The following is a 13,086-nucleotide window of genomic DNA, read 5'->3' on the forward strand; positions in this document are numbered from 1 at the left end:
ACCAATCACATCTTTGCGATTAACCAGTTTGGTGGGGGGGAGTTACACTTATGCCATCACATCCACAAACCCCCAACTGCTCCCCGGGCAGTGTGTGTGTGTTGTGTGTGTGTGTGTGTGTGTGTGTGTGTGTGTGCATGTGGATGGATGAAGTGCAGAGGACAAATTCCTAATATATTTGGCTACATGTCACATAACTCACTATCATGTTGCTAGTAGAATGTCAGAAAAAAAAAAAAAAAATGAAGTCACGCTGGCTGAATGTCTGATGCATACGGCACACAAAATTGGAAACACTTCTGGAGTTTTTGAAGAACTCATCTGAATTCTACAGGGTTTCTGGGAGATGTGTGTGTCACGTTCTTAAAGCCGCCGTGACTCCAAACTCTCTCCTGGAAGAAGAAAGCAGTTGTGTTTGTAACTGTGACACTTATCCGGATCAACTTAATGCTGGATTTTTAAAGCATGTGAAGTTCACAAGACAGACTCTTGAGGGCTGGAGAAGACATTCTTGAATGAATGATTTATTGGCTGCATGTCGGTATTTTTTTGTAGGGGCATCAACTTTAGATTTCCATGCCCTAAACATGACACGTGATTGGGTGCTTTACATGCTCCTCTTGACCTATCGGCCATTGGCCCATAAAAGCTGCTATGGAGTCCAGACATTCTGCCATCAATCTGAAGTTCTAGCTATGCATAGTCTTGCGAAGCCAGAGCGTCAGACTGACGGCAGAAGGTCTGGGAACCTTGGCTGCTTTGAATGGCCTGCCCAGGAGGCCATTTGACTGACAGGTAAAGCAACCAATCATGTTTCGTTTTGTGCCATGTCATGTTTATGGGCCTGGAAATGTCCCAACAATAACCAAAGTCTTTCAAGGACAGTCTGTTCACTCAGTCAGCGGCCATATTTGCAACGCCTCTGGGCAGCTCAAACATGACCAAGTCCTATCTAAATGAATGGGGGAATCCTGAAATCTCAAAAACTGGTCCCTGAGCTCGCAATTAAATTACATATTTCAAATCAGCAACAAAATCTGAAATGAAACTGCTTCATGAATGTTGTTTCTTATGCTCAAATAGCGCTAAAAACACTTATTTTTCAGTCTAGACCAGCCAATGTGCATGCGCAGCTATAACGCACTTAAGACTGCGAATGCGCAGTCCAGCCTCAGGTTTCTCCTCGTGAGGTTCTGCATCACGGCATCTTTGTTTCCAGGCAGAACATTAAAGAACGTGACACACACGTCTTCTGGAAATCCTGGCTGCATCTGAAAACCTAGGCAGCTGACTTGTTGCCTCACTGCCTTATCAGGCAATGACTTTGCAGGCAGCGTTTTTGCATGAAGGCACATTTCGGACAGGCTTCTGAGGCAGCGTAACGGTTTAATGATCTACAACAAAATATAATGAGTTTTGATGATAACTAAACACATATTTAATTCCTATAATACTGATTTATCGCTAGAAATAACATCAAAAGTGCAAAACGTTAGCTAGAAATATACAGCTACATATAAACTGACAATCAAACGCAACTTTCAGATGCCATCTTTATTTTTTTAGCTCAACCATCACAGAATGGAACGCACAGGATTGTGGGATTTCAAAGGCATTGAAGGATATATCTATGCTGCCTTCAAAATTCACTCAGAAGTACATTCGGAGACAGGAAGTGAAGCAGAATTTGGATTCAGATGTGCTTTGATGCTCTGAAGGCAGCATTTTAGAGCTTTCGGATGCAGCCCCTGAATAATTCAACCAATCCAATGACGACCGAGAATCTCCTGAAGTGTTTCCAATTTTGTGTGCCGTATACATCAGACGTTCAACCAGCGGTCTGACCATCACAGAAAATTCTAATGGTTTCCACTACAAATACCATTACAAACATTACAATCCATCAACTTTTAACCATTAAACCCATTTTAAAATATGGTTTTCTGTAGTGTGTTTTGGGACATATTCCATTAAGATTTATTGGTTTTAACAAGCCACCAATAGAAGACGACCAGCAGAGACCAAAAGGGCCCATTACAGTTTCCATTAAAACCAATACAGGTCCAATTATAACCAGTAAAACCATCACAAATTTTGTGATGGTGTCTATTGTTTTTTTTCAGCAGGGTAGTATATACGAGACTACCAGCAAGGGTTAACTAGCCAAACACCGAGCCCCAGATCCACAGGGTTAAGAAAGTCAACCTCCAACTCTAACTCTACTGCTCCCATTACTATTTCCAGCTGGCAGGATTTCCTTTGGGTTCTTCCTCCCACATGCCCTGTTTCTAGTTACATCTCGTCTTGTGCTCTTCATGGTCTGGGGAGGATGCAGCTGTGGCAGCGCTACTGATGCACTCTGGGAAGGTGGAGCAGCGGGGTGATGACAGACACAGGAAGGACCCATAAGCATGAGGTCACTGGGATGCCACAGGATGACGTTTTGACCTCTATACATCTTCTCAATGCTCGGCCTCTGGGATTTGAGGATTTCTTCTGCATGGGAAAGCTATCAACATGCACCGGATCACCAAGCTCTTTTTCCAGCAGGTGGCGTCGTCTCGCTTGAGTCTTGTGCATCCAGGTCTTGATCTGAAGATAGATGTGCATTTGTAGAGAGCACCCTGGAAAGTTGACAGTAGTGGAAAGTTTTGAAGCTAAATAGGTAACACTCTCGGTGTCGATGCCGAATTGCGATTAGCAGAAGGTTCCTGCCATAGGGATCGCAGCAGGCCAGATTTGCAATGCTGTTACTGACAAACAGTTTTAAGATCAGCAGTTGTCCGGCCTCGACCGCTGCATGTGTGGGGCACTTCGAAGAGTCTGGATGGGCCGTCTGGTAGCACCATGTATGGTAGGGATGGACATCGACAGGATCTCCTGCTTTGACCCCACTGTCGATCAGCCAGCTGGCCAAGTCCAGGTGTCCATGTGCTGCCACCATATAGAGAGCCACACGCTTCTGAAACCTGCGTCACAAGACGTCAAAATCTCCTGAAATCAGGCTACGTCTACATGAATCCAGAAACATTTGAAAACGGCATTTTCGTGTTAAACCGCTCTCCGTCCACACTAGCGTTTTCAAGCATTTTCAAAAACTTTCTGAGGGGTCAGAAAACGTTAAATTTGCTTTACTGTGCATGCATAAATTCTCAAAAAAGAGACAATACAGATGGAACAGGCATGATACGTTTTCATGCAATTCTTTTGGCAGGAACATTTTATTTAGGAAAATAACTCACCATTCATTGAGACGTTCAGGTCGCACTCACTCACGATTGTATGTCTGATCTGAAATGCAACTACCCTCATCACAAGTGCATTTTATCTCATCTTTGCAGGACTGACTTTGATTTGAAGAGTGTACAAAGTAACTCACCTGTATGCAAGGTGTTTTCCGCCAATTTCAATCATGACTAGGGTTGCCAACTTCAGAGAATGAAAATATGGGAAAATAGCATTTCGGGGGGATGGTGGGGGTTATATGCGATATATACATATACACATATACATACATACATACACACACACACATTATTATATATGAAAATGTGTACTTTTCAATTAAAGACTGCTTATAGATTTAATTTGGGCTGCTTTTGGTGCTTGACACTTTTTTTTATTAGTCATTTTGTGTTTCAAGAAAAAATGTAAAATGTTTCTCTCTATTTAACAACATTGAAAGACGACTTCCCTTACTGATCACGTCTCTTGCGCGGCTGGACGTTAATCACGTTGTTCGTATTCACCAATACTGATTTACTGAAGTCAAAACACGGACAGAATTGACGTTGGTGTGAGTGCCGCTTGCTGTGAGGCTGGAGCGATGAGCCGGCAGAGGATTGCGCAGCCTTTCTCGAACAGGTATGTTCACGATTTCTGATTTAGCCTACTTAACGTATACTGCGGGAGGGTGGCTGTGATTGGATGAAGACAGGTATCGGTGATCATTTTCAAGTGATCATCACTCCTGCTGTTGTATCAGTCAGTGGTTAGCAGAAACGGGACACATAAATTGAGCCCAATATACGGGACGGTTGGCAACCCTAATCATGACAACTCTCAGAAGATTTTAGCATGGTGATGTATATGACAGCGTTAATGTATTTGGTCTTGGTGGAATAGATCTGCTTATAGATGGTGCTGCTGGTTATTGCTGTAGTTGTAGATTATTGCTGCTGCTGCAAGCAAGTACAGGAACTTGCTACTGCCAATGCATACGACGATACAGTGCTGTGAGTATTTAAGACATGCTGCTGCTGCACAAACAGCATATAAAATAGCCCGTAGCAGATCTATACAGGTGGAGCTGGGGAAGGTGGAGGGTTTCAGAGAAACTCTGAAAGCGTGCTGCAGGAATCTCAACTGAATACTAGACAGCGATATAAGGCAGTAAGCTCGTTGGCTGCATATGCAGCATGAACCAATCAGCTTGTGCCAAGACATTTAACTCTCTGAATATCATCAGTTACGTTAACAACCCATCAGCCTACGCCATCTAGAGTTTCATGACTGAACTATATATTTTAAATAAATCAATTACATTATAACAAATTTAAATTAAACCAGATTAACAATTTCATTATAGAAAACTGTATGCAAAATATGTGTAACAATGGTGTGGAAGTGAATAGTACATAACAGGCTCAAAAACGGTATAAACATAGATATCTATTGGTGACTAAACGTGCGTCATCGTTTTCAAAAGCCTACAACGCAGAAATGGCATTTTCAAATTTACCCACTTTGGAGAGCGTTTTCAAAAAGCTGTTTTCCTTGACAACAACGCTGTCTCAGTGCGGACGCAACGGAGAGAAAAAGATGCGTTTTCAAACGAAAACGTATTAGTGTGGACAAGGCCTCAGTCACCCTGTCGGATGTACCCAGAACACCCAGAACAGATTTACTGTAGGAGCACCGACTAAACCAAAATTGGGCTGTTGTCAAACCTAAACACAGGTTTCTCCTCAGAGAGGTGACGCTGAACTGTTTGCTTGTGTCCTCTGAAACAAAGTTCTCAGAAACTCATTCCAGCCTTCCCAGGTTTCCAGAAGAAGGATGCTACCTGTGACAGAGAAAACCTTCATTAATGGCATTCGCTAAGAAAATTTGCTTACCGGCATGCAGTGCATTAACCAGGTACCCCCTCATTCACCACCCAAAGTAAGCCTACGCCAGAGTTGGGTAGATAAATTGTAGTCCAAATTACAAAAAATGTACATTACACATTTTAGGTAAAGTAATCAGAATTCTTTTGATTACTTTTTATCTTTGTTTGTCAAATTGATTTAAATAGGATGATGTAAAAGCATATTGGTATAAAAATACCAAGAGTAAGAAAATATATTCCATTCGTTGTAATTAATAACATGAATTGCATTAAACATTACATTTCATTATTAAGGTTTCCCAAACTGGGGGTTATAAAGGAACTGCAGGGGCTTCCAAACCTGGGCTGCGTTCAGCCCTGAAAAAACGGTGCAAAACGTTTATTAGATGGAAACGGTGGTGCGTTGAACACCCTGTTCTGATGACGCAAGTGTTGTAACTACACTATAAAAAAAATTGAGCCAACTTAAAATTTTAAGGCTGTTTTAAGTTTATACAACAAACAATTGAGAATCTCCTAGAAAAATAAGTTGATAGAACTCAAAAATCTGCTGAAGCTGGTTGCCTTTTTTTTTTTTTTTTTTTTTTACAGTGTATGGCAGCTGAGAAGGCCATTCTTTGTGTTCATTTAGAAGAATGTTTCAGGGCCTGGTGAAATCGGTATATATATGTGTTTAATACTGCAAAATACGCTCGATCTTACAGTCACTGCCCTTGCCGTCCAGAATAAGAGAACATCCCAGTCGAGTGAAAGAATTTGTGGAAACTGTGCTTCCTAATTATAGTGATCAACATTTGCCTCGCATTTCAGGATCAAAAGAAATTTCAGGTGTAGGATAATCCACTTCTTACCTCCGAGACTGTGTTATGATCTATGACCTTATTATTTTTATTGTGAGTATTAGGCTTATCATTATTGCTGATCACTGTTGTGCTATGATATTGTAATATTTACCATTATATAATCAGAGGAGCATAGAAACGTTTATAAAGTGTCACGCCACAATAAAATAGAAAAATATATAAATATGTATAGTATTATTATGTACATTAATCAGTGTCTAGCACACCTTCCTGAGGAAAGGATATGGACCAGAAGACATTGCAATTACTACATATTCATACAGACTTAAAGAAGTTCCTGATCTATACTTGTGCTCTCATTATTTCAGTTATTTTGCCTTTAATGTAAATAAACACGTGCAAACAATATTGCTCTTGTGAATTTATTTAGATGTTAATTACAAAATTCATCATCATCATGTTGATATGTTACTATAAAACTCTTTAGACAAACATGTCTTCAGATATCTTCCATTGTTGCATGAAATGACTTCACTTGGACCCACAATTAACCATCCTGTATTCATGTTATCATCATAACTAACAAACCGTTTTTGCACTATGAAAAAAAACAATCCAGTTGCTCCTGATAGTAGACATTGCACTTTATGACAATACACGGCGTAATACGGTAACTGCATGCTTTCCACCAGCAAATCACAGCGGCTTTCGGGGAGAGTGCAAAATATAATTAAAAAACGGACATAAACATGGCGAAGACAGGTATTGCAAGCGAGGAGGCGATTGATTTGATCTTTGAGGACAGCTGGGAAGAGGCTGAGCATGACTCCTCGGACCCGGAGTCTTTGTATTCAGACGCTGAGGAGGCGTATGCTGCTGGCATTGATCCAGATGTGGATTGGTAAGTGAAGCTATGTTTCTTTCTGATGAATCTATGACAAATGTGAGTAAAATAATCTCCGTGTTTTAGTTCGAAATACCTCTGTTTCACACACTTATGTGGTATATGTGTGCGTTTATATGCGCGTGCATTCGTTCATGTTTGCGTGTGCAGGTACATCTCAAAAAATTAGAATATCGTGAAAAACTGCATTTTTTGTAACTTATTTCAAAAAGGAAAACTTTCATGTATATTTTAGATTCATTACATGTAAAGTAAGACATTTCAAATGTTTTTTTGTTTTAATTGTGATGATTATAGCTCATGAAAGTCAAAATCCAGTATCTCAAAATATTAGAATATTTCCTAAGATTAATAATCAAAAAAAGAATTTGCAAAACATGTTCATTTCTGCACTCAATACTTGGTCGGGGCTCAGTATCAGTGAGGAATGGCATGGAAGCGATCAGCCTGTGGCTCTGCTGAGGCACTATTGAGCCTTCAGCTCGTCTGGATTGTTGGATCCACTGTTTCTCATCTTTCTCTTGAAAATATCCCATAGATCCCATATGGGGTTCAGGTCAGGCATGTTGGGTGGTCAGTCAAGCACAGTAATATCATGGTCAGCAAAGCACTTGGAAATGGTTTTGGCAGTGTGGGCAGGTGTTAAAGTCCAAATCTCCATAAAGCTTGTCAGCAGAAGGAAGCATGAAGTGCTCTAAAATCTCCTGGTAGATGGCTGCGTTGACTGTGGACTTCAGAAAACACAGTGGACCAACACCAGCAGATGACATGCAGCCCAAATCATCACTGACTGTGGAAACTTCACACTGGACTTCAAGCAACATGGATTCTGTGCCTCTCCAGTCTTCCTCCAGACTCTGGGACCTTGATTTCCAAATGAAATGCAAAATTTACATCTGAAAAGAGGACTTTGGAGCACTTCTTTTTCTCCACAGCCCAGGTAAGATGCTTCTGACGTTGTCTCTGGTTCAGAAGTGGCTTGGTAGCTCTTTTCCTGAAGACGTCTGAGCGTGGAGACTCTTGATGCACTGACTCCAGCTTCAGTCCACTCCTTGTGAAGCTCTCCCAAGTGTTTGAATCAGCTTTGCTTGACAGTATTCTCAAGCTTGCAGTCATCCCTGTTGCTTGTGCACCTTTTCCTACCCAAACTCTTCCTTCCAGTCAACTTTGCATTTAATATGCTTTGATACAGCACTCTGTAAACAGCCACTCCTTTCAGTAATGACCTTCTGTGACTTACCCTCTTTGTGGAGGGCGTCAATGTTCGTCTTCTGGATCATTGCCAAGTCAGCAGTCTTCTCCATTATTGTGGTTTCAAACAACAAGAGATACCCAGAATTTATACTGTAGGGATGGTCGTTTAATGAAACTCAATTGTAAATATTCTAATATTTTGAGATACAGATTTTGATTTTCATGAGTTGTAAGCTCTAATCATCAAAATTAAAACAAAAAAAACTTTTGAAATGTCTTACTTTACATGCAATGAATCTAAAATATATGAAAGTTTCACTTTTTGAAATAAGTTACAAAAAATGACGTTTTTCACGATATTGTAATTTTTTGAGATGTACCTGTATGTACGTGCATGCACATATCTATGTGTGTGTACGTGCATGCATGTGTACATATGTATATCTCTATGTTTGTGTGTGTGAGTGTGTGTGTATAGGTGAGTGTGCATGTGTATATGCAAATGTGTGTGTACGTGCATGCATGCACCTAATTATGTGTATACCTGTATATTTGTGTGTAGGTGTCATGTGTGTACGTGCATGTATGTGTGTGTGAATGTGTGCATATATGTGACCCTGGACCTCAAAACCAGTCATAAGGGTAAATTATTCGAAATTTAGCTTTCCATTGATGTATGGTTTGTTATGATAGGACCATATTTGGCTGAGACACAACTATTAGAAAATCTGGAATCTGAGGGAGCAAAAAAATCTAAATATTGAGAAAATCTCCTTTTAAAGTTATCCGTAAGTTTAAGTTTTAAGTTTTATAGCGAAACACAAATGATGTGTCTTACAATAATGTTTTTCAAGCTCTTTAATGATCAGATCGCTGTATTTATGTGAATCAATTCATTAAAGTATAGTTTTCTTTGTGAAAATTCCATCACCTCCTCCGCAAAATCGTCTGTGGCGTCCAAACTTTCATTCCTCACACGTAGCCTGTTTCATTAATAAAACTTTCTAAAGGTTGTACTCCAACTCGTTAACATAAGTCTATATTGTTTTCTTTTCTGAGGTATAGGCTGTAGGCTGATTTATTCATGGTATAATACATTAAATGATTGGGCATAATATTTAACGTCTTCCATTCATTGTTTGTAGCACGCCAGTCGCCCAGTAATCGCAATAATTTTGTGCTTTGTTGCTTTTAAAAACACAGCTTTCAAATTCTGTCAGTTTTATCATGAAATACTAATTATAAATGTGTTTTTCCTCTTTATTTCAAGTTTATAGCAAAATTTAAAAGTGAAGGAACAGAAGGCATGAAAAAAGCAGTATAGCCTAATTTATAATGAAAATAATGTCTCATTATTGTAATCGGAAAGATGATTGACTCACATGCCGCTTAAACTGAAGCGAATACAGCCACATTAAAGAGTGTGAAAAATATAATATATATATTGTTTGTATTTCGCTATAAAACTGACAGATTTTGAAAGATGAGACTGGAATATCTCCCGGTGCTCCCAATCCGGGCCATTTGCATGTGCAAAAGGCTAGAATATCTCATATTATAACTTTAATCTTCATTCTTGAAACATTTCGACTTTATTCTTGTAGTATTTTGACTTTATTCGCAAAACATTTTGCCTTTATTCTCGAAATATTTTTTTTATTTTTTTTTTAACGTGGCACTAAAACGCCGTCGTAAGTTTGTAACACATGCTTCATTTTTTATTTTATTTTTTTCAGTGTGGCTTCTCCAGTTACCTACAAAGAAGCAAATGGGCCATCCACATCGAACACAACACCACATAAGAGGGGCCGGGGCCGTGGTCGCAGTCGCAGCCGGGGACTCATTCATGGCCTTGAGGAATCGCGTAGCCTCTCACCAGTATCAGATGATGGAAGATGGAACACTGAGGCAGATCCTGATATAGTGCCCAATATTCCAAGGTTTACTCCTAAAAGAATTCCTGGAGTGCAGCCTCCACTCACATTTGGAAAAAAGTCTCCACTTGATATTTTCAGTCAATATTTTGACAAAGAGGTCATAAACATCTTGTGTGCAAACACAAACAAGAATGCGGTGAGAAATCTGGAGAGGGGTCGGAAATTCACATGGGCTGATGTATACCCTGAAGAAATGAAGAAGTACATAGGTCTGCTTCTCTACATGGGTGTGATGGATCTGCCCAAAGTGAGGGACTTCTGGAGGAAGAAGACTTTGTTTCATGTTCCCTTTCCTGTTACTGTGATGTCCAGGGATCGTTTCTTAGCAATCTCCTGCAATCTGCACATCAGTGAACCAATGGAAGATGCAGAGAATGACAAGAAAAGGGGCACAGAGGAATATGACTGTCTCCACAGAGTGCAACCACTTTTGGATATTATGAGGAACAGGTGCATGTCTATTTACCACCCTAGACAGCACATTTCTGTTGATGAGAGGATGGTTGCCACTAAAGCCAGGATATCCTTCAAGCAATATATGAAGGCCAAGCCTACTAAGTGGGGCATAATTCTTTTCGTGTTAGCTGATGTCAACGGCTACACCATTGACTTCAAAATCTACACCGGGAAGTCAAAATTTGCATCTGGGAAAGGCCTGTCTTTTAATGTTGTCACATCATTGGTGAACCGAGACTACCTGGGGTCAGGCTATGTGATTTACTGTGACAATTTCTACACAAGCCCTCTCCTCTTTCGACATCTGAACCAGCTGGGATTTGGCGCATGTGGAACTTATCGAGAAGGAAGAGTTGGTGTTCCTTCAACCAAACAAAATGCCCTGAACAAAAGGTCACCAAGAGGCTCCATTCGCTGGATCAGAGATGACGTCCTTTTGTTTGTGAAGTGGATGGACACAAGGGAGGTCTCCATGTGCACAACTGTCCACACAGTGTACAGCGGGGAGACCGTGCTAAGGTGGCAGACGACAGAGGATGGGCAAAAAGAGAGGGTCCCGGTTCCCAGACCAACAGCAATTCAGCAGTACAATAAGTACATGGGGGGAGTTGACACCTCTGACCAGATGCTCGGAACAAATTCGGTGCACCGTAAAACACGGAAGTGGTACATGACAATTTTCCAGCACTTCCTGGACATTGCAGTGACCAACAGCTTCATTTTACACAAAGAGCTGAGTGCCATCCACCATGACAAGCACATGACACGGCAAAACTTTCAGGAGCTGCTAGCTGCTCAGCTCACAGGTGTTCCTCTAGATGGCAGCCCCAAAGAGAGATACGATCATCTGCCTGTTCCTGTGAGTGACACACAAGACCTTTCACAGAGGGCCAGCATGGGTCGGCGTCGTTGCACACGATGCAAAAGGAGCACCCCGTGGAAGTGTCAGGAATGTGATGTGGGACTATGCTTGCAGTTAGACAGGAACTGCTTCAGAGAGCACCACATTTAAATGACTGAGGATCCAAAAACGCCTGGAGGACTGGGATAAAAAAAAAAGGCTTCTGAGTAAAAACTGTGCAATCCAATGTCCCAAAAAGACACGTGTGTGTGTATTATAGTTCCTTTTTCAAGATTGAGACATTAGATTCTTTTGTTCATGAGTTTTCAGATTTTTTCTAAATAAAAAGCAGTAAAATTTCCTCCCGTTTTAAATTTTTTTTGTCTGTCTATTTAAAGGGGTCATATGATGTTGCTAAAAAGAACATTATTTTGTGTATTTGGTGTAATGCAATGTGTTTATGCGGTTTAAGGTTCAAAAAACGCCTTATTCGCCACATACTGTACATTATTGTTGCTCCTCTATGGTCCGCCGTTCTGAAACACGCCAGTTTTTACGAAGCTCATCGTTCTGAAAAGCGAGGTGTGCTCTGTTTGGCCAGCTATCCAGTGCGCTGTGATTGGCCGAATACCTCAAGCGTGAGACAGAAATGTTATGCCCCTAACCGTATTGTGAAGCCGTGTTCTGGCGTGACAACACAAAAACAATAAAACCCATTATAAACGAAGCATTTGTTGCATCCAGTGGGGACATAATTACTGATTATAATGACTTATACTGCCTTTTATGCGTCGCCTTGCATCGCGTCACGTAAACATTACCATGTCTGCATTTGTGATCGGAGAAACGGCAAACAACAAGCACTACTCTGTATTGCTCAACTCGCGTTTGAATAGTCAGTGGCAGAAACATACTTACAGGCTGTGAGTCAGAACCATCAGACTGTCCTTGCGACGTTGGAATTGCCCCACTTTATAGTGTTCACAACCATTCATAGTGTTCACATTGTAGGCTACTCTCTCCCAGGATCAGGAAATAGTCCTCCGTAAAATGTGCTGCACACACTCGAATATTTGGGTTGAACTGTTCTGGAATAGTGTTGTAAATATAACTTCACCACTGATTTCTGGTTGTGTACTCATTTGGAAGCCCAAACAAAGTTCTTTCGCTTTCACAACAAAACACACAGCGTCTCCACGACATGGGGTCGGCAACAACAAAACTACAGCGAGAATAAGTTACACCTTATTTCATTGTGTATACATTTGGCCGGTGTTATGCTAATCTTCCCACACCGTGACGTGGACATGTGAGGGCGTGTTTGAATGAGCCATTTTAGGTGGGCGTGGCCAACCTGGTTTCTTGAAAGCCAGTAATTTTCTGAAAAAAAAAAAAATGACACCTTGCACTTGAAGATACCACATTGTGTTATAATTTTATATTCAAAAAACCAAAATGAGTTAGAACTTTAGGTTCTACAAGCTAATAAAGAATTAAAGGGATAGTTCACCCAAAAATGAAAATCCAAGATGTAGGTGACTTTGTTTCTTCAGTAGAACACAAACAAAGATTTTTAACAACCATTGCAGTCTGTCAGTCATATAATGGCAGTCAATGGGACCCACGGATTTGAGAGAACAAAAAAAACAAACATATAGACAGACAAAACCAAATTAAACCCGTGGCTCGTGACGATACATTGAGTTCTAAAGACGAAACGATGGGTCTGTGCAAGAAACTGAACCGTATTCAATGTGCTCTGGCATAGTAGACACATGCAATCTAAACAATGAGTGACGTATACGTGTGACAGATCGCTTCCGCACATGTGTCTACTATGC

At 40.6% G+C, this 13,086-nt stretch overlaps 1 protein-coding gene across 1 annotated transcript; it reads left to right on the top strand.

Moving 5' to 3' along the window:
- Nucleotides 1-6,632: 6,632 nt before the first annotated feature.
- Nucleotides 6,633-11,606, top strand: LOC306874875 (piggyBac transposable element-derived protein 4-like). Its single transcript, XM_079425166.1, has 2 exons — nucleotides 6,633-6,814; nucleotides 9,748-11,606. Exons 1-2 carry the CDS (start codon nucleotides 6,663-6,665, stop codon nucleotides 11,414-11,416), a joined length of 1,821 nt encoding a protein of 606 aa, XP_079281292.1. The 5' UTR covers nucleotides 6,633-6,662; the 3' UTR covers nucleotides 11,417-11,606.
- Nucleotides 11,607-13,086: the final 1,480 nt, after the last annotated feature.

The sequence above is a fragment of the Barbus barbus genome (assembly GCF_936440315.1).
Source record: "Barbus barbus genome assembly, chromosome: 9".
In the NCBI taxonomy this organism is placed as follows: Eukaryota; Metazoa; Chordata; class Actinopteri; order Cypriniformes; family Cyprinidae; genus Barbus; species Barbus barbus.

Excerpts from the sequence above, each read along its gene's own strand:
- LOC306874875 (XM_079425166.1), top strand. The coding sequence starts at position 6,663 with ATGGCGAAGACAGGTATTGCAAGCGAGGAGGCGATTGATTTGATCTTT. Across the intron at positions 6,815-9,747 it reads ATTGATCCAGATGTGGATTG|TGTGGCTTCTCCAGTTACCT; the intron begins GTAAGTGAAGCT and ends TATTTTTTTCAG.